The 21,925-nt window shown below is 38.4% G+C and overlaps 1 protein-coding gene across 5 annotated transcripts in view; it reads left to right on the forward strand.

Annotated features, from left to right (window-relative positions):
* Nucleotides 1-21,925, forward strand: part of si:dkeyp-121d4.3 — a 42,440-nt gene that overhangs the window by 15,002 nt on the left and 5,513 nt on the right. For 3 of the 5 annotated variants that reach the window (XM_048205528.1, XM_048205529.1, XM_048205524.1), the window contains exons 7-18: nt 2,513-2,734; nt 9,353-9,490; nt 9,593-9,727; nt 9,844-9,966; nt 11,875-12,105; nt 15,410-15,547; nt 15,769-15,873; nt 16,431-16,525; nt 17,000-17,738; nt 17,822-18,268; nt 18,826-20,916; nt 21,192-21,282. In XM_048205528.1, the coding sequence (XP_048061485.1) occupies nt 2,513-2,734; nt 9,353-9,490; nt 9,593-9,727; nt 9,844-9,966; nt 11,875-12,105; nt 15,410-15,547; nt 15,769-15,873; nt 16,431-16,525; nt 17,000-17,738; nt 17,822-18,268; nt 18,826-20,916; nt 21,192-21,282 (4,555 nt within the window). The remainder of the gene's footprint in view (nt 1-2,512; nt 2,735-9,352; nt 9,491-9,592; nt 9,728-9,843; nt 9,967-11,874; nt 12,106-15,409; nt 15,548-15,768; nt 15,874-16,430; nt 16,526-16,999; nt 17,739-17,821; nt 18,269-18,825; nt 20,917-21,191; nt 21,283-21,925) is intronic. The other 2 variants (XM_048205526.1, XM_048205527.1) reach the window with 2 other exon arrangements.

Genomic DNA, 21,925 nt, shown 5'->3' on the forward strand with positions numbered 1-21,925 from the left:
TGACATCCCTAGTAAAGATAGATAAAAGTAAACCATCTAATAAAAGTATTAATCTCACTATTCAATATTAATGCACTTGTGTACTGAGAATAGAAATATGAGAGCTTTTCAGGGGAGGAAGTGTTAGAGTGCTGAGCATTGAGGGAGTTCTGCAGGTGTGTATGTGTGTGTGTATGTGTGTGTGTATGTGTGTGTGTGTGTGTGTGTTGGCCTTGAGTGAAAAGCAGAAACAGTGAGTGGGAACTCTAAGCAGCCTCGACCCACAATCACAACTTCAGGGACAAAATGACTTTAACAAGTACATCAATTATAAGTAATATCAATTAACATATTGAAGCAGTACTCATATCAACTGTCATCACCTCATGTACAATCTTTTTTTAACAGTGTATTCATAAATTAACAAATGTGCTGAACAGGCCAGTTTTTTTCTCTCTTGTGCATGTATGTGTGTGTGTGTGGGTGACTGACTGCTGCTGGCCTTGGTGAGTTAGATAAGAAAGGATTGAGAATGTCTGAATGTTTTAATTCCTTCAACAACATGCAGTAGAAGTTCATCAAGGCCAGGGTTGTTGTAGTTTTAGAAATTTCACTAGTTTAAATTTAATTTCATCTATCAAGTTGTTCCATCTGTCCATAATGACATACATTATACTTAAAGGGATAGTTCACTTAAAAATGAAAATTCTGTCATCATTTACTCACCCTCATGTTGTTCTAAACCCATTAAGACTTTTGTTCATCTTCAAAACACAAATAAAGATGTTTTTAATGAAATCTGAAAGATTTCTTTCCCTCCATTGGAAGTCTATTACCCAAAATGCCAAAAGAGATTATAAAATAAATCGAGCAGTTTAATCCAAGTTTTCTGAAGAGACGCGATCATTATATATTATATAGATACATATTATATTATATAGACATATTATATTATATAATATTATATAGATTAACAGATTTAATTAGGGGCCAAGCACTGAAGGTGTGTAGGCATCTGTTGTAATATTTGGTGGTGTTATTATTATTCTTCTTCCGCTCTGTAAGTCTATGGCAGCCCATAGAACCGTATGGTAAAAATTTGTGAGATTTAGCACACAGATAGAGGACAGTCTGAACTGTCACCATAGCAAATTTGGAGTCTCTAACTTAATGCCTCTTGCGCCACCACCTGTCCATCTTTTGACTCATAAGGGTTAGAAACAATTCTTTTTTTCCTATGATTTCTTAGCACAAGATGATTAGATTGCACCCTATGACGTGATCATTTTCCATCATGAAAATTTCCCTGTAATTTTGAATTTTCTGAAAAACCTACTTTTTCGAATTCCTGCTAGGCTATTGCTCCGATTTTCATGAAAATTGAAAATAACCAGATTATCTTCAGACCATGCTGACAAAAAGTGGGGGGAAAAAGTGGAATTCAAGTCGATTTGTCAAACCATTTTTGAAATATCTGCAAACAAATTCTATATAGCACTGTCTTGAGGTAACATGCTGCATTTCGGCATAGCGCCACCTACTGGTCTGGAGATACAAAAAACTTTTTGTTTTTGTTTTTTGGCTTATAACTTCGGAACGATTTGTCCAAAAAGCATAAAAATGGTCTTGTTAGAATCGGGGCATCATGATGAGTCGAGTGATATCCATCTCAAATGATATCCAACCCATATCAGCCATTTTGCGCTAGCCATTTTGAATTTAGCCATAAAATGCTGTATTTTATGAACATATTATCGCATTGCTACGAAACTCACTATGTGTCTTCGGCACTATGCCCTGACAGTACTCAAAAAGTTTCAGGGCAGGGCCACCTTGCGGTGAAAAGTTATAATGAAATTTACAAAAAAGCTAACAACTTTTGATTAACTTAGTCTATTTTAATGAAATGCTCTCAATAGATTCCTTGGGTCATGCCGAGAACATATTTTGCCATATTTGGCCAAACTTCCTGTCTGCCGTTTTTGAGTTTCTTTCAAAACCTACTTTTTCGAACTCCTTCTAGACCATTCGTCCAATTTTCACCAAAACCGAATCGTATCACCTCAGACTCTGCCGACAAAGAGTTATGAATTTCATGTCGATAGACAAAATAATTTTCGTGTACCACAGGGGTTGCTTTGAGAGCCACTGCTTTAATGTGTCATGGTAACAATGTCCTGTTGTATAGTTTAGGGGTGTAACAGTTCAAATTACTTATGCTTTGGTTTTTATCACGGTTTTAGGGTCTCAGTTTCAATATGGTTCTCTTTTGTCCATGTTTTGTTGATCACTGTTGGAAGCCAGAATCCGTATCCGTCTTCAGAAACATACATTAGCCGTACTCGGTCTGTTTTACGCATTATTTTCAACAAACCATATTATAGATGCGTCGTCAGATTTAAGATGAACCGTTCAATTTTTTTATTTATTTTTTTATTATTTACCGAAACGTTACACCCCTAATAGAGTTGTTATAAAACATGAAGTATGTGAGTGAAGCATTAAAAATCTTTTTCTTTATGTATTTGATTAGGGCAATGTCAAGGAAGTTAATCCTGGCTGCATCAGGACCATTATCTCTACGGATCCCATTAAACTGCCCTTTGGAAAAGCGGACACCGATATAACTCTGCTACTGTATGATCGTGTGGAGTTCCAGTTGCTGACAAATGTTATTACCAAGGAACAAAGAGCCACAAACATCAAACCTAAAACACCAGACACTTTTCAGCTCACCAAAGAAATCAGGGAGATGGTAAGTATCCCATCATATCCCACTGACCTTTTTTCTAGGTTTGTCTGTGACAGTGTAGGACTGTTGAATTATATATGCTCACTGTGCACTTGTAATTGCTCATTACTTTTTATTTTATCCAGGAAAATCCATACTGAACAAATTGAGCATTGTCTCTGTATCTGTATGATGCTGAAAAATGTTCTACTTAAATGCCCGTGTAAGGAATGGCAAAGGTTTTAGAGGCGTCTGTTTGGACCACAGTAACATTGACATTTTTAAAGGAAAATAGTGTGTGTGTCTATTAATAGTGTGAATGTCTGTGTAGGTGTCTGTGTCTTACTCGACAACACATGCTACTGAGAGCAAATTGAAAACAGGAAGTTAGAGTTAACTTGAGAGCAAGAGGAAATGTGTTGAACCATGACATTAAATCTAAATGAAGCGTTGAGTGTATTGTGTATATATAATATATAGATTGTTTTACTGTGCCAAGCATAGTAGGGTTCATAAGGTAAACACGTGTATATTTGTTTGGCTTTTTTCCTTTTGTTGTTACATGTAAATTTGTGCTATGTTTTTATTCACCCTAACACCATTTCTTAACCAGTCGTGACGTGACATGTCTGGTGATAAAGGGTGTCTTTTCCATGTTATTCAGAGTTTTTGTCCTAACCAGCTGGTACAAATTAAATTTTTTAAATTATTTTGTATATCATTGTATGCGATAGGGCTGAAATGATTAGTCGACATTGTTGACAGTAAAAAATTGTCGACAAATATTTTTGCTGTCGAATAGTCTTTTCATCTCGAATGACCTATTTAATGGTCTATAATAACGCGGGGCGCTGTAGCGCAATACTGCAAATTGAACTCTCCCGGATCGAATCCAATAGAAGAAGACACAGTGTTTCGGAGTGCATAGTGCAAACAAAGTCGAACTCGTAAAATGTGGGAGTTTAACATGGCATTAAACATAACAAACATAACATTTAGCATAACTACAATAAATGTTGTCATGCAGGGCCACAAACTCTCATTCATACTCACTGTTCTCACGCCACACGTCCATTTTCTCACGCAGTGAAAGATACATCGCAGAGCAAAGAGGACAGACAACGTGCCGACAGATAAGACAGATCAGGTTACTTTTGATATGAAACAAAGTCTCAGCTTTTAAATTCTGTCAATTTTATTACGAGATTCAAACAATACATGTGGTTTTGGCACTCTTTAATGTGTAGTGACAGATCACTGTAGCACCTCAGGTCAAGCGGCAGGTGAACCTATTATTATCTCCTCTTTTCTGCTGTTACAGCACGAACTATATGAATGAACTTCAAAAAGTATAGTCATAAAAAAAAGAAAGAATCTAGAGAGGAGCATTTTCTTTTAATACTTATTATTTTTTTGTTACTGAGAACAGAAGAACCCAAATGGAAAGGAGAAAAAAAAAAAAAAAAAGGGAAAAGCAAGGGTGTTACAAAGGTTGCCATACATTACATATAAACCTTAAGGAACATCAAAAGGTTGTCATAAAGTATATGTAAACCTTTTAGTCATTTCACCAGAACCTTATATCTGTAAACATTTATATACACAATCATCTAAACCACAGAGGAACATATTAACCATTTCCACCATTTGCTCTCAAAGATTTTCATTTGTAGCCGAAGTATATGTGATTTTTTTTTTTTTTTTCTATTTCTCTAACCTCTGTTACTATTTGAAGCCAGTCTTCTCTCGTAGGTGGGTCTACTTTGTACCATTTTCGGGTTATTGCCTTTTTACTTGTTGCCAGTAAAATCTTAAATATTTGTCACCTTGTCCAACCTCATCTGGAATATCTCCCAAATATAAAACAGAAAATGATTTTGGTATATGTAGAGTGAAAACACTATTGTTACGGTTTGGTGCTGCAGAGAAGAGGCATTCACGGACTTCCACAAACAAAGGGTATTTATTAACACGAAGGAGTAATATAACGACCAAACACATATGCCAACATAAGAACAGAGGAGGAGTGAAGGGAGTGAGTCCATTATAAAGGGAGTGATGGAGTCCAGGTGCAGGTGATCCGTGATGATGGGGAGAAGACGAGGGAAGTGCGTGCAGGTGTGGAGAACAGGAGGATTATGGGAAATGGAGTCTGGGACACACGGGAACTCTGACAGTACCTCCCCCTCCTGGTAGGCGCGCGGGGTGGGCGCCCTGGAGACCTCATGCAGGTGCAGGGAGAGGAGCGGACTGGAGTGGAGGTCTCCAGGGTGGATCCATGAGCCATGGCGGGTCAGGGGCCGTGGGCGGCCATGGAGGGTCAGGAGCTGCAGCAGGCCGTGGTGGGTCTGGAGACGAGGGTTGCCATGGCGGGTCAGGAGACGTGGGGAGGTTTAGGGAATGCTTAATTGGTCCGTGGCATGGAGTGGATGCATGGGCTGGAGTGGGCTCGTGGGCAGTGGTAGTGGTTGGAGCAGAGGGCTCGGCGGCAGAGACTGGAGCTGCGGGCTCGGAGGCAGAGACTGGAGCTGCGGGCTCGGAGGCAGAGACTGGAGCTGCGGGCTCGGAGGCAGAGACTGGAGCTGCGGGCTCGGAGGCAGAGACTGGAGCTGCGGGCTCGGAGGCAGAGACTGGAGCTGCGGGCTCGGAGGCAGAGACTGGAGCTGCGGGCTCGGAGGCAGAGACTGGAGCTGCGGGCTCGGAGGCAGAGACTGGAGCTGTGGGCTCGGCGGCTTGAAGAGGGGTCCAGTCCATCCCCTCAAACACTATTAAAACCCCCACAGGAACTGGAGCGGGCTCAGCGGGGATTGGAGAGGCTTTCTTGGCGGTGGAGACTGGAGCGGGTTTGAGACTGGCCGGCTTCTTTTTCCTCCTCCTCTTCTTTGGCCCTCTGGCCCCAGCGGAGGTATGAGGGTCCAGCAGGACACAGGGGAACAATTCACTGGAGGGGCATGTGGAGGAAGCCGGAGCTTGACAAACTGGCCAGGCCACCCGTGTTTCGGGGAGGACTGGACGAGATTTGCACTTATAATCCTGAACCTCTTCAACAACGAATTTGGAGTCATTTAAATACAAGATTAAATTAATAGTATCGTTTAAGGAAACATAATCGTCAGGTTCATTAGAAAGGATAGTGCTCTCATCCAGTCCATCCAGAAACAGGGCGATTAAACAAGCATCTGACCAGTTTGTCAAATAAGATAACTCAACAAACTCCTCCACATACCTCTCCAGCGAACGTCCAAACTGCAACAGTCCAATGAGCCGATCCGCCACTGACATTGGAGTGGGAGGCATAGGAGGAGCAGGAGCCTCGGAGAAATGAATGAGAAAATCCATCCTTGGTTTGTGGAAATCCAGTCGGTTTTGGTCTGTTCTTCTGTTACAGTTTGGTGCTGCAGAGAAAAGGCGTTCACGGACTTGCACAAACAAAGGGTATTTATTAACACGAAGGAGTAATACAACAACCAAACACATATGCAAACATAAGAACAGACGAGGAGTGAAGGGAGTGAGTCCATTATAAAGGGAGTGATGATGAAGTCCAGGTGCAGGTGATCCGTGATGATGGGGAGAAGACAAGGGAAGTGAGTGCAGGTGTGGAGAACAGGAGGATTATGGGAAATGGAGTCCGGGACACACAGGAACTGTGACAACTATTAATAGTAGAGCATACAGCTTCCCAAAAACCATTCATCTTTGGACATTGCCAAAAAATATGTGTATGATGGGGTTTTTCTACCCCACAGCTCCTCCAGCATGGGTGAGAGGTTCTTGTTTGTAATTCCTTAAGTCTTGGTGTGATGATAAACGAGTCAGATTTTTCCAACAAAACTCACGCCATATTCTTGAGCTTGTTGAGGTATGTGGAATAGTGCATATTTTATTCCATTGATCAGGTAATAAGGAAATGCCAACCTCTTTTTCCCATTTTAATCTTATATATTCTATTGAATGATTCCTTGAATTACTTATCACTTTATATAGTTTGGATACAGTCTTACTTGTACCTTTCTTATATGCCTGTATGATAACCTGCACAATCTGATTAATCTCAGCATTGTCCTTTATTTCTTTCAAATAATACTGACGAACCTGTAAATATCTAAATAGGTCTTGATTTACAAGACCAAACTTGTCTTTTAAAGTTTGAAAACTCTCCATATTACCATTGTTTATAATTGTACATAGTGCAGAAATTCCTAAATAAATATATTGCGTAAACCTATGATCCATTGTCCCTGGTTTAAAATCTGGATTGTACGCCACCCAATTCAAAATCCTGATTTGTTTCTCCAAGTGAAGTTCCTTTACCATAGTAAACCACCATATTTAAAGTAAATTGTGTTAATGGATTAACATATTGGTTTTGGTTTTGAAAATTAGATTTTTTTTTACCTATTAGAGCTTGAACTGGTATCCCTTGAAACTAATTTTCTATTTCCTTCCACTTCGTCTCCACCTTTAAATCACATCAACACATCAATGGTCTCAGCTGGGCGGCATAATAATAATCTTTCAAATTGGGGAGTGACATGCCACCCTTACTTTTATCCAGTTGCAATGATTTATATCTAATTCTTGGTTTGCTTCCATTCCAAATGAATCTCGAGATTTGTTTATCCCATTCTTGAAACTGCTTAGGTGGTATTTCCACAGGGAGAGATTGGAAGAGATGTAACAGTCTCGGGGGTATGTTTATTTTTATACTTTCAATTCTTGAATTAAAATCCAGGTGTGGTAGAGAAGACCAACGCTTAAGATCTTCTTTAATTTTTCTATTGATTATATTGTAGTTAATTTTATATAACTTTGTTAAATCTTGAGTTAAACATACACCCAGATACTTAATTGATTTTTGATTCCAATTAATATTTAATCTTTGTCTAAGTTCTTTTATTGTATTGAAACCAAATCACAATGTTTGAGTTTTCTTTGTTTAGTTTATACGCTGAGAACCATCCATACTCTTCAAGAGAATCAAATAGCTTAAGAAGTGATATGCCTGGATTAGAAAGATAAATTAACACATCGTTGCATATAACGCTATTTTATGTTCTACTTTATTGACAATAATCCCTCCAATTGTGTTACTTTCCCTTATTGCCTGGGCCAGAGGCTGAATATAAATTGCAAATAACAAGGGAGAAAGGGGACATCCCTGTCGTGTTCCCCTTTACAAGTTGATCTTTTTAGTAAGGCCACCATTTATTTTAATCCTAGCTTTGGGTCTGAAATACAGGGATTGGAAACTTCTAACTGAGTTTTCTGAAAAGCCAAACCTCAGTAGAACCTGAAATAAATATACCCAATTCACACAATCAAGTGCCTTTTCCGCGTCCAAGCTAACTAAAGTTGCTTTAGTATGATCTTTTTGGATTTGTTGTATTATATGAAGCATTCTTATTTTTTTCTATACCTTTATTTATGAACTTTTTCAAAGTATTAACACAAAGCTTCATACAATTAAGGTTATGAAGCGTTCTTCTAATATTATCATGAGTCTGATGTCTTCTAATAAACCCTGTTTGATTTACATCTATCAAATCAGGCAGAAATGTCTCAAGTCTTTTCACTAAAATGGAGGCAAATAACTTGTAGTCTACATTCAAAACTGATATTGGTCTATATGAACTACACAGGGTTTTGTCCTTTCCTTCTTTGGGTATAATTGAGATAATCACTTCTCTCCAAGAAGGAGGAATAACTGCTTCTTTAAGGGTCCAATTAAATGATGAAATAAGAAGTGGTGAAATCTCTTTTAAATGTTTTGAACCACTCTGAAGGCAAACCATCATTACCAGGCATTTTAGTATTCTTAAGATTAATTAATGCCTTATCTAGTTTCTCCTGTGTAATTTCTTTCGTTAAAAGGTTATTTTGATGCCGTCCAATAGAAAGAAGGTCGAGAGGGTCTAAAAATGTTTTAATTGAATCAATATTTACCTGTGTCTGTTGTGAATATAGGGATTTGTAGTATAATTCAAATGCCTCTTTAATCTTATCCAGGTGAGAGTAGAATTTCCAAAAGAATATGCACAATATTACATATTGGATATTTTTACTTATTAAAAAAGTTCCCAGTCTTAATAAAACAGTACCAGTTTAACGAATAAAAAAAAAAAAAAAACACTTTCAAAAGCTGAAGTGATTTCCTTGTTTTATTTATTAGTTAAAGTATAACCCAATATTTTAACTAATTGTTAAATAATCGAACAAAGCATACTGATTAATCAATGATTAGTTGATTAATCGCTCCAATAATCGTTAGATTAATCGATTATCAAAATAATCATTTGTTGCAGCCCTAACCGGCAGTGTAAGTATCATCCTGCACCTTTGTGCTAGACATGAATGATCCTAAATCATCTAGCTTGTTGAGGAGATGTGTGTACTTTACTTTTCTGTGGTGGTCAGGCTTACCATATTAGTCTAGCAGAGAATAAAAATGTGATGTTATGTAGATTTACATTGAAGGAGAGACCTAAGCCATGTCTAGAGACCACAGTATTAAAAAGACATTAGTGTCAGCCTGGTTAACACCCAGAACACCCTAGCATCATGGCCCTGAGTTTTGCACAGACAAACACTACTTAAATTTTCTTCTGAAAACATAATAAATGTATAATTTTTTAATCACAGGGTGTGGTCATGAACAAGAGCGATGGAACCCTGACAATCATGACAAAGAACCATAATAACCTGACGGCTTCTGCTGCTGACCATTTATCAGATGATGAGCTGAATGTCATGGATGAAGTGGAGCTCACGGTTTTGACTGTGAGTGAAATTATTAGGCTCTTTGTTTCACCAGTACGACACTTTGGCTTTGTTTTTGATTGTATTCAAAGCTTCATAACATACAAATGCTGTGTGTTGAAGGTGAATGACACAAAGAAGGCTGTCCGACTCAAAAAGCTGCCTGAGGGCTCTGTGACCTTTAATCAACAAGCAAGAGGCACTGAAAATATTTCTGGCTTAAAGGACAACGCATCTGGCACACCTGGCAAAGACAAGGTATTTTAGACTAATAAAAGGCTCATAGTTGTCCTTGTTGTAGATAACTTTAGGAAATTGTTGTGCTCATTAAAACTTTCACTTTCTTCTAAATCACATTCACACTTCATCTGCAGTGGAGGCCTGTGACCATGGAGGCTGGTTCTCAAGAGTCAGCTTTCTCCGATGTAAGCAGTGAGAAATATGAGGGGATGATTGCCAAAATCGCCCCAAAGAAAAGCCCAACCCAAGAAAAGGAGGTAGGCTTTCACAATCACGCAACCTGTACACAAGAAACTGAAGGGGGAAAAAAGTAGCTTATTTAACTATTTACTTTTTAAAAAAATATATTTAAATTTTGTTCTGGAGTAAGAATCAGATAAGGAATAACGTAATGTTGTTATATCACTCTTTAAATCTTAAATCTCTAAAACCGCATGAATAGGTGATAGATTTGGATAGATTTTACCATAAGGCCTCCCACATTCTTTTACCACTTCCAGTTCATCTTCATCCATCTTGGTCTTCAATGACTTCCAATAATATGCCTACCTTATAGAGCTGGGTATTGACACAAATTTCACAATTCGATTTGATTTCGATTACGATCTTTTGATTCAGTATTGCTTAATTGGTGCCTATCAGGTACAGTACATGGCAAATTTCCTCAAGAAAAAAAAAATGCTGTAAACTATGCAGGGAACCCCAGTTGGTACATCACGTTAACATTAAAGGTTATTATTTAATGAATCAATCTCATTATAGTGGTCGGGTGATGACTAACGAGTTGATCTCTTAGACGATCAGTTCACGTGCACTTTGTGCTGCTGCATCGCTTGAACTGAGGCGCTACAGCAATCTGTCACGCCACAATGAATAGCATCAAAATGGTATTTACTTAAAATGGACAGAATTTGAAATCTGAGACTTTGTTTCATATCAGAAGTACAGGGTTCCTACGCAGTTTGGAAAAGTCTGGAAAAGTATGTAATTTGATTGTTTTTTCCAGGTCTGGAAAAAAAGGAAAATAGAGTATGGAAAAATATTTGTGTTTCCAGACTGTTTCCCCTATTCAGTTTTCTGAAATATAGCCTTTGCAATTTCATAGTCACGTTTAAGCGATAATCGCGTTTAAGTTCAATGTTATTTTTCATATTGTGCGATAAAACTTGCAGCCCTAGATTTTACTATATACCAGATATAATACTGTATAATGAACTGTTTAAATAGGGTCTGGGACATCTAGAGAGGTTTGGAAATTTGAGTCTGGAAAAGTATGGAATTTTGAAATTGAAAATGTGTAGGATTTCTGGAAGTAACAAAGCTTATTGCGATTTATTGGATGGGATGTGCGCTACAAAACTCTGTTCGTTCACTGAAAACGGCATAGACTGAAATATTGATTCTTGGGATTGGAGACTCAATATCATTTCTTCAAAATGAGAATTGATTAAAATAAAAAATAAAAAATGTTCTTTTTTTTTTTTTTTTTTTAAACCCAGCCCTACTACCTTGTGTACGTAAATGTTTTTGTATTTGGAAGCATTTTATCTGGCTCCCTAGACTCTTCCAAGACCTTGACCTTGACTACAGAAAGGAGTATTATTCACTAGTTGTTTCTCACAGCATTTGGCTACCGAAAGCAGATTAGGCTTGAAACATAAGAGAAAGAAAAAGAAAACAACATACATTAAGAAGTACATTTTTCCAAAAATATTGATTCACACGCATGTATGTAAATGATATATATATGTATAAAACATAAACATGAACATATTCTGTGAATGATAAACAAATCATCCCTCTTTGTGACACATCCTCCCTTCAGGGACAAGCTGCTGTTTTCAGAACTGAGTGCTCATTCACAACAAAATGAGAATGTAATGCATGGAGAGATGCATTCATCCAGAAATGCATGTAAAAAAAAAAATGCTGTTTTGTTAGTCTAGTAGTTTTGAGAGCATTAGAGGGTTTTTGGAAAGTCCCTTGAGCTCTGCATGTTGCATTGAAGAGATTCATGGAACGTTTTGTAATTATTTATAGAACCAGTGTGGGAGGTTTTAATGTCGTCTTTTTTATACCTTGATCATGGCATTATTTTTTTTTTATAGCAGTTGTGTTCCTATTATTATTTTTTTTATATTATTATTATTTATTTATTTTTTTAGCAGATGGACAAGCAAGAGCTCCCTTTGGGCCTTCTGGTCACCACAGTGGAGGGCACTGAGAAACGGTTATCGTTTAGGTCAGGTGACATGATCACAAAGGCCACCATGATGATCGGTGACAAGGTCCAGTTCAACATTTCCACCAACAACGTAACCAAGGAGGAGTGGGCTGTCAATGTAGAGATCCTGCCAGAAACTTTCCAGACAGACTCTGAAGAGCAACGAAAGATAGTGGGTGTTTTTATATTGTTTTTATCCATGGTGATTTGGCACAAGATGTTAAGTTTATACAACATTTAGGTAGTTGTTTTGAAGTAGGCACAAGAGTTGATTAGCAGCTGTACCATATCTTGCCCTGCTTCTCAATCAGCTCCCTAGCTTCCTAGGTCGTGAATCAGTATATTGCATAAATGTGGCCAACTCCCTTATCAGTGCCCTAATCAGGCTATTGAACCAGGGAGCTGATTGAGACGCACATTTGGTCTTAGGTTAGCATGGTGCATCTAGCTTTTTAAAAGATGAAAGTATCCCTAGGCTTGCATAGTTGCATCATTGGTTATAATATTAGGACATTATAGTTATAGGCAAAGAAGTTCCATTAATTGATAGCAAACAGGGTGTAGGGAATGCACTGAAATTAAGATCATAACTTTTTTTAATTATGCTTTGGAGTAACTATCAGTTCTACGAAAGATAGAATTATTTTTTCAAGCTATTATAGCAGTGTGTATCAAACATTTTGACTTGAAAATTCGTTCCCATGATTTTTTAATTCATTCACTCATTGTAGTTCAATTGTGGCCACAAATTAAAAGATTAGTTCACTTTAAAATGAAAATTACCCCATAATTTACTAAAAATAAAATATCTAGCTTCCGCCAGACCATCTTCCATATTCAACTTACAAAGTTTAAAACTCTCGCAGTTCAAAACACTTACACTACGTCCTACGCCTTCTGTATTCAACTTATGAAGAAAGTGTAAAACTCTCACTTTTTAAAACGCTTACGCTACTTCCTACACCTTCTGAAGGCCCATATTAACCCCCCGGAGCCGTGTGGAGTACGTTTATGATGGATGGATGCACTTTCTTAAGCTTCAAGCTTGTTGCCCCATTCACTGCCATTATAAAGCTGGAGTTATGTTTCAGACCATTTTACAGCTAGAGTTGCACCTTCATCATGACTGTAATTTGCGTGTGCATTCGCAGCCTTTTGTTTTGTGCAAATGTAAGTTGTAATATTGTTTATTTTGTGAAGGCCTATCTATATCTGATTTATCTCATGTTGGATGCATTTGGTTAAGAACGCGTGCCGTGATCACCTTCAGCTTACAGTTTACCGGTGTTCATTCAGTGCATCAGCATGCGCAGCTCAAACATCAATGCACAACTAATAATAACTATGATCGGGACTGTCATATTACATAACATTAATGAGAACACTATTTTAACAAATCGTTGTGAATTCATTGGGTTTGCATCCACAATAGGAGTACACATTCTGACAAGCACGCATCTGAGGCAGCAAGTAATTTAATGAATGATCAATCACATCAACTAATTTTACAATCCTACTAGCCCTTTAATTAGATTAAAACCCTTCTCATTCATTTGGTGAGGAACATGGCATTTTAAGCAGCATTTGCACACCCTGTCATGCTGTTGACTATAAGCCACTGCAGTTGATGCATATTGCAGTATTAAGGCTGACGATTAATCGATTAATTGATCGTTAATTTAAACGACGATTGATCATGGGAATTTGTGTAAATTGACATCCCTAGTCAGGATATTTATTAATATAACTCTGATTGTGTTCATCAGAACGAAGAAAGTCATATACACCTAGAATGGTTTGGGGGTGAGTTAAGCTTGGGTTAATTTTCATTTTAAAGTGAACTAATCCTTTAAGAATTTGTTCCCACAATTTATTAATTTGTTCACTCGTTTTACTCGTTGACCAGTCTCAATGTGTCCATGGTTAATAGTAATTAGTTGCATGTGAATAGCGCTGTACTCGCACACAAAGCACTTTTCAGAGGCAGTGAATCTGAGTTATAATACACAGACTGATGTAGCTAATCGCTATTATGAGGACATCATTGATGATAGAGGTCCATAGGAAGATTTGGCCAGGGTTACACCTCTACCCACCTCAGAAAACACCCTGAGATTTTTAAAGGTCCCGTTCTTCGTGATCCCATGTTTCAAACTTTAGTTAGTGTGTAATGTTGTTGTTAGAGTATAAATAAAATCTGTAAAATTTTAAAGCTCAAAGTTCAATGCCAAGCGAGATATTTTATTTAACAGAAGTCGCCTACATCGAACGGCCAGTTTGGACTACATCCCTCTACTTCCTTCTTTAATGACGTCACTAAAACAGTTTTTTGACTAACCTCCGCCCACAGGAATACACGAGTTGCGTTTGTAGAGTGTGTTTGTCGCCATGTCGTCGAAACGCTGTTATTTTCATCCCGCAGTCCAATCACCGGGTCTGATTCCGGCTCAAATTGATAGGGTAAAATTAAAGACATGTTTACAATAACACTGAGCGCGTGCATCTCCACGTTATGGTAAGAGGCGTGACCTTTCCGGGCAAGGAGCGCTAAGCTGCTGTCGAATCACAACACAGGAACCGCTGGCACAATCAGAACTCGTTACGTATTTCTGAAGGAGGGACTTCATAGAACAAGGAAGTCATCAGCCCGTTTTTATGACAGTGGAAACAGCGGTATACAGATAAGTAAATTATGTGAAAAATACTGTGTTTTTTTACACGCGAAACAAAATAACAAAATAAAATAACAAATAAACACAATCAAAGCTTCAAAAAACCACGAAAAACGGGACCTTTAATGATCGCAGATTCTTTGCTTGCTTCAACATCTCCGGCATCTCAGACTAGTGTTTTCAAACGTACTTATATTTTGGTACCATGTCAATATTAAAAAATGTAAAGATGTAATGATGTCTGCCTTTCTGCAGTACCAGTAGTACCGGGTACTGGCTCTTTGAAGGTCATCAGTGTGTTTTTACAGTGCATTTTTTGAAGATTTGAGCATTGTAGCTAAACAGACGTTTGAATGATATTTCTCATAGACCCTCAACAGTGTGATTGAACGAATCACACTTGTTGTTTGAATTCACATATCAGACTGTGTACACATGTAAACATGAGCTCTTTTTCAGTAGCTCTGGGATTTAAACTGTCCAATGTAAAATAATTTCTTGTGCATGCTTTTTTTCCTCTCCATGTCAGTTTCTGAAATGAGATCTGTGAAAGCAATGATTATTGTTCATATTTTTGGCAAATATTTTGGCCTATTTTCTTTTTCACCACAAAACCAAAAATGAAGGTAATGGCATTTTTGTAATTTTAAATTTTGGTGCATCCCTACATTTTAGCATTTGCCAAAGAACCAGAACCAGTGAGGAACAGATGCTGTGTTTTGCCACAGCTAATCTTTAAAATATGATATTAGATATTTCTAATTCAAGATTTAATTTTGCTTATGACATGCTTTTATCTATTAGGGGCTTGTTGTAAAGCTGGATGATAATTTTGGGTTCATCAAGACACAACAGGACCCGCAGCTATTTTTTGACATAAATGAGGTTATGGAGGACACCAAACTCACTTTGTATGAGAAGGTTGAATTTACGTTAGTACCGGTAAGTTCTCAGCCGCTGAAACATCATGACTTCTGCTGTATTACATTATTACTGTTATTACAGTAACAAATTTTGTTCATGGACTTTTTGTAACTACTAAATTTTTTCCTGCCCAGTATTTTGTTACTTGTAGTTCTGGCTTTTGCTGGAAAAGTAAAGGATACATTTTGGATACTGATCTGTCAATCCAGTTTTTGATCTAATTGCTATACTTTTTGAAGAATGAAGCAGCTGAAGGGGGAAATCACGCTGTTAGAATAAGGAGACTGAATGAAAGTGTCTTCACATCGGCACCAAAATTAGAGGCTTTTGGGGTAAAAGAGAAGGTGCAGTACATGAGTTTTTTTGTTTTGTTGTTGTTGAAAGATTTATATACTAGGGTTTGCATGACTACTCATTTTACTAGTCATCCAAAAAAAATTGGTGGGTCAATACCTAATGAATCAAAATACACTGTGCAGCATCAGTGGTCAAAAACACGTTGCTTAGTTTCTTTTAGCCTCTGTGCAACACGGGTAGCTTCAGTGTAGTTCGCAATAATTTTGGCTTATTTAAACAAAGACCATCTTATGTGTTTGGTACTTTATGAATGATCAGGGTTCATTGTTTTCACTTTTGCTTGATTCTAAAATATATTTGTCTGTGACAGGTTAATCTTCCTCTTGCTGTCACCATGTAAGGAATAAGCGCAACTCAAGTAGATCCACTACTAATTGGCAAAGATCCCAGTTCATGTGGCAGAATAATGACTAGTATCAGAACGAATCGACTAGTCAGTGCAACCCCTAGTTTATACAATATATGGTTTATCAGTTTAGTAACTTTCCATGGTTTGGTTGATCCCTAAATGTGAGTTCTACCGCATTTGCTTGGCTGCCTGCAGAAGAAAATGACCATCAAATTGCTGAAGGATCCAAAAGAACAAATCAAGGCAGAGGTCAAAACAGAGGACAAAAGCAGTGAATCGATGGATGTAGAGTAAGTAAATCATGAGTAAGTAGGTCAGTTTAGCCCATTAGTGCACAGTTGTTCTAAAGGAGTACTTCATTAGAACATAGTTACATTGAGAATAAGTCTGACAGTAAAACAATAAGTCTCCTTTTTGTCATAGATGGGTAGAAGTGAAATGTTTGGTCACAATGGAGAAATGTGCCTCAAAACTAATTCGCCATTTCATCAGCTTTACTTTTATCTTCTGTAATTCTGTATATATAGTTTACATATTAAGTATTTCCAATAAAAAAAGTTGTTTAAACATTTAATTCAATACTTGTGTATTGTAATTAATTACATTTAATTTTGCTAGTTATCTATATAGAATGTATATTTAAGGTTTTCCATTGTAGATCTTCCACTTTTCAGTTTTATTTTTTTTAAATATTATGTTGTCCATGTGTTGTAACATTTAATACATTTTTATGCGATTTGTCTTAACAATTTCTTGATCTTTAGCAAGCCAAACAAGGGAAAAGACAAGGCATCTCCATCTTTGTCATCTGTAAAAGATCTGAAGAAGCAAAGTGAAATTAAACAAGAAAGGACCACATCTAAAGGTGATAGAGCGCGGAGCAGAAGCAGGGAAAATAGTCGACGTAGGTATAGTCGAAGCAGGAGCAGAAGCAGAGAAAGTGGCAGACGCAGATATAGTCGCAGCAGAAGCCGGAGCCGAGACAGAAGCAGGAGCTACCACAACAGATACCGAAGTTCCAGCCGTGAGAGGAGGGACAGTCGATACAGGCACAAACGCAGTCGCAGTCGTAGCAAAGAGCGCTCGGAGAGATACCGACGGAGTTGCAGTCGCAGCAGAAGCAGAGAAAGGAGCACCCAAAGTGCCAGGAAGAGAAGCCGCAGCCCAGCCGACAGATATGATCGCTATGCAAAACAAAGCAGTAGTAAAGATTCCAGCAACAAAAACAGAGCTAAAAGCCCTGATAATGTAGATGAAGAATTATTGAGAAAAAAGAGAGAGCTAATGGAACTCAACGAGATGATTGCACGCAAGAAAGCTATTGTTGCTATGGAGCAGAATGCAAAGAAAATTGAACCTGGGGTTGAGGTAGAGGGAAAAAGTGGAGTTACAACTTTTGATTATCAACATGTACATCGTGAAAATGTGTGGATGCCTGACCTAAAACCGGTGAAGTCCATCTTGAAGAAACAGTCTGAACCTCACACTGATCCTCAATCTCAGGTTTGTTTTTTACTTGGACTCCTAGCTTTTGTTTTGTATCTTAATTTCTCTTGCATCTCACTGTCTCTCTTATATTCTTTAAGGCTTCTGCAAGCAAGGAAACTACTGCTCCATTTATAAAGAGTGAGAGTCAAGAGATGGATATAGGATACCGTCAACAGACTAGTGCTTTTGGCTCAAATACACCTGGCTGCTCTACATTTGAAAGTAATTCTGAGAGGACTTTGAACACTGCATGGTCTGAGAAGATATCTTTACCTCAGATTGAGGATCCAGAATTGATTAGAAAAAAGAAGCAATTAGAAGAACTCAGTGAGTCCATAGCACGCAAAAGAGCGATATTTGCCTTGGAACAGAAGGTCAAAGTTGTTCAGGAAGTGCCAGAAGTGGAAGCGGAATATGAGTTTGACACGCACACAGATGACAAATTTGTAATGTCTAAAGGGAACTTATGGAGCTCTGAAATAAAACCTGATGTTCAACCGAAAAAGTCCATTTTGAAGAAACGCTCAGAGATTCACAGCTCTCAGGTTTGTTCATTGTAAAGGATATTATAAAGATTAGCACTCCTTGGTGGAAAAAAAACGGCTTAAGGTGGTGACGTAGCTGACATGGTAGCTGAATAGTTGCTGGTAGTTTGCCAGGTTATGCATCCCACCAGCTATGGTGCTCTGATTTCAAGCTCTGATTTAAAAAGTACTTTTGAAGCGCTTTTCCACCATCTGGCTAAACAGTTCTGAGCATGATGAGTTTGGTACCAGCAGCATTTCCAACCCGGCTCAGAATGGTACCATTGCAAACCATTCCATGTATTAACTTTTCAACATGTTTAGCCAACTGTACTCTTCACAGGAGAAACATGTTGGTGGAAAAGCTTTAGTGATGTGCAAAATCATGGCAGGTCACGTACACCTCAATGGAAACTGGTGTGATTCATCAGCAGTAACCTTTTGGCTCAATGGTGGAAAAGCACTATCGGAAGCCAGAGCGAGCATGATGTTTTAAGGAAAAGCTACCTGTCACAACACAATTTGTGAAAAAATTATTTGTATTTTTTTTATTTGTATTATTATTTGTATCTTTGCAGAGTGACACAACCTCAGTTGATGAATATGGTCAACCATGTCAGGATGATTCTACTTTTGCAAAGATACTTTCTCAGATGCCAACAGCTTCACCATTTAACAGGTCCCTAAATCCACAGCCCATTCATCATAGTACTTTTGCCTTTTTCAAGCAGTTCATAAATGAGTCTTCAGCAGCCTCACAAGTGACTGGATCGCCTCCTTTTAACAAGTTAGCAATCCCAAAGCCACTCGCACAAGCCTCCAGTTCAATGTCTTTGCATGACCAGAAATCTTCCAACTTGTCCAAAGGTAACAATTCTCATGATGACCAACAGAGGGCAACATCTCGCCAGCCTCATGACCATCCCCATAGCAGTAACCCTTCCACGAGTCAGACTTCACCATCAGGTCAAAATCGCAGTGTTACAACTCAAATGGAACGCTTCCTTAGTGCTCTGAACAAGGCTGACACCAGTGTCGTTAACTCATTGTTTCAAGAGGCAAGAAAGGATCTGGCTTCAATGAACACCAAGAAACCCACTCAACCACAATTAGATAGAAACATACCCTTCATGGATGAGATATATGATCCTTTTAAGGAAGATGAAGACAATGATCCGCCTTCCTTTATGGGTAAACATTCTGGCCCAGAACGAGTTAAACACGCTGTGAAGATTGAAACCCGTTTGAATGACCCTATCAAAGATGACCTCTTGCCTCATGAAAGAGCTGTTCAAGATGGTAGTGGCTTTTCTCAACTTGTTGGAATGAAGTATGGTGTAGACCCTACTGCGAAAGCTGAAAAGAAAAGTCCATATGGGCATCCAATGGTTTCAGAAAATTGGAGCATGCATAAAGATCCAAATCGGTTTTCTGAGCAATGGAATCAGTATGAAGAGGGTACTGATCCATATGCAACAGAGCACGAACATTACACTGATCACAATCTGTATAGGGAGCGTAGTCAGTCTGTTGAGTACCAGAAAGTCAATCCAAATGTCCTGCTTTCTTGTGTAGAGGACAGAGAGATGCCTGATAGTAGTTTTGACAAAAGCTTAGCTCGTCAGCAGTCTGAAGAAAGCAATGAAGATAAAGACAGAAAGTCAGAGAACTTTGAAAAGATTCAGAGTCTTCTTCAGACAATAGGACTTCAACTAGACACAGCAGAAGTTAGCAAATTAGCAGACAGGACACAAGAGCGGTTGTATGGCAAGATGAGAAAACCTCATAGTGCATCTTCTCACTCCTTTGACCAAAGAAGGGAGCGATCAGTGAGCCAATCTGAGCACAGGGGTAGTAGTAGTAGGGCAGATTCCTCAGACTCTGAAGGTGTCCGATCTGTTTCCCCAGCTCAGTCCTCGAATCGCAAGGTTTACATGAGCTATAAGGACTCTGTAAAATATAAAGACCAGACCAAAGTGGAAGAAGTAGACCTAACTAGCATTAAGAGAACTGTAGTGAATTTGAAACCAGCAATAGACGAACAAGATCCTTTCAAAACTTCATCTGAGCTGACCGCAGCTTCTCAAGTTTCGTTCCAACCAGTGACCGGTTTAACCACAGTTCAACCAGATAGTTCCCAGTATGCCCAAACTTCCAATGTTCCCACCTTTTCAGCTTCACAATATTCACAATATCAAAGCAGTGATCAGCAGTTCTGGGGTGTGGCCCCTGGTCTGTACCCTTATGGCACTGTACCTCCATCCCCTAATCTAGGTTATGCTAGTGGTCTCCAAGCATTGCCTCCGCAAATGATGGCTACTTATGGTTCGTACACTGCACAAATGGCCAATCCATATTGTGTGCCGCCTCACCTCTCCATGCCATATTCTTATGGTCCTCCACCTACTCACAACCCTCTCCACCTCTCCTCAATGGGCGCTTCCTACGATAACAAAGCAGCTAAGCAAGTCCCAACAAAGCCTGTTAGATGCCTCAAAACAATAGAAACAGTCCAGACAGTTGAAACAGTTAATGCAGGGCCTGCCAGGGCACTTGTTAGCATAGAGCCTACAGAGGACAATCAAGCAAAAAGTACATCGGAGGAAGCCAAGAGTAAACAGGTTGCTACCATTACAGAAGACGACATCAAGGCTAAGCAGAAGAAACGGGTATGACATCTTTCTTCAAACTTCTCACATGTGGAATCCTTTGTTCGGTGATCCTTAATATCCATGTTATAGTTAATTTTATACTCATGTCGTACTTTGTAATTCTGTGATGTGGCAAATATCGGAAGCTATTCAAGGACAATGTTGTATTGAGCTAATTGTCTTCAGCTTATAAAGGCACCTGTAACATTTGGAACCTGTGATGAATCTGCTGATTGTTTTAGCACAATTTTGTCAGTGAGAGTTTTGTTCTTATATAATTGTGCTCTGGGCAGCTTGAACAGTTTAACCAGAGAATGAAGCTGAAGAAAGAGCAGCAAATGGAAGCCCAGCGAGCACGTGGACAAAATCGGAATTCAGCTACAGGTATTAGTATTTCCAGTCTTTAGGTTCAGGCATTTATTGACTTCTTTATTATTTATTGAGCTTCAGATGTAATTACCTGCATAGTTTATTTTTTATTTTTTATTTTCTAAGTCTTGTCTTGCAAAAAAATTAGTCATCCAGACCAGTACTTTTATTCCCAAGAAAACTTCAGGTAGTTCAGGTAGTTCTTAGATGATATTGGGGACAGTATGAGATCATGATGTACTTAGCCCTAACCTAGTCCTTTGTCATGAGTTTAGGAAACAGTACTTTGGAGATCTGGGAATAATAATTTTAACCCGCCAGAACAAGACAATTTTATGGCATTATCGTATACACATCTAACATAAATTAGCATAGCTATCTTATAGTGCTGGGACGATACATCGATTCTCGAACAATACAAGAAATCTGGATTGATTTTTTTTTTTTTTTCTCGCTCTCTAATCAATTCTGAGCTTAGTTTTAACACCAGATGGCGCTCTAGGCTAGTTTTTAACCGCTCACTCTCAAACTGTCATGAAGAAGAATGCTGGACAGCGCTTGTCATGTAAGTGGTTAAATATACTTGCACCTTGGCTCAGAATGCTTTTATGATGCAAGATTTGTAATTCCCTTCAACCTTTTCGAAATTTATGAATGA

This window comes from Megalobrama amblycephala, linkage group LG10, assembly GCF_018812025.1.
Source record: "Megalobrama amblycephala isolate DHTTF-2021 linkage group LG10, ASM1881202v1, whole genome shotgun sequence".
NCBI lineage: Eukaryota > Metazoa > Chordata > Actinopteri > Cypriniformes > Xenocyprididae > Megalobrama > Megalobrama amblycephala.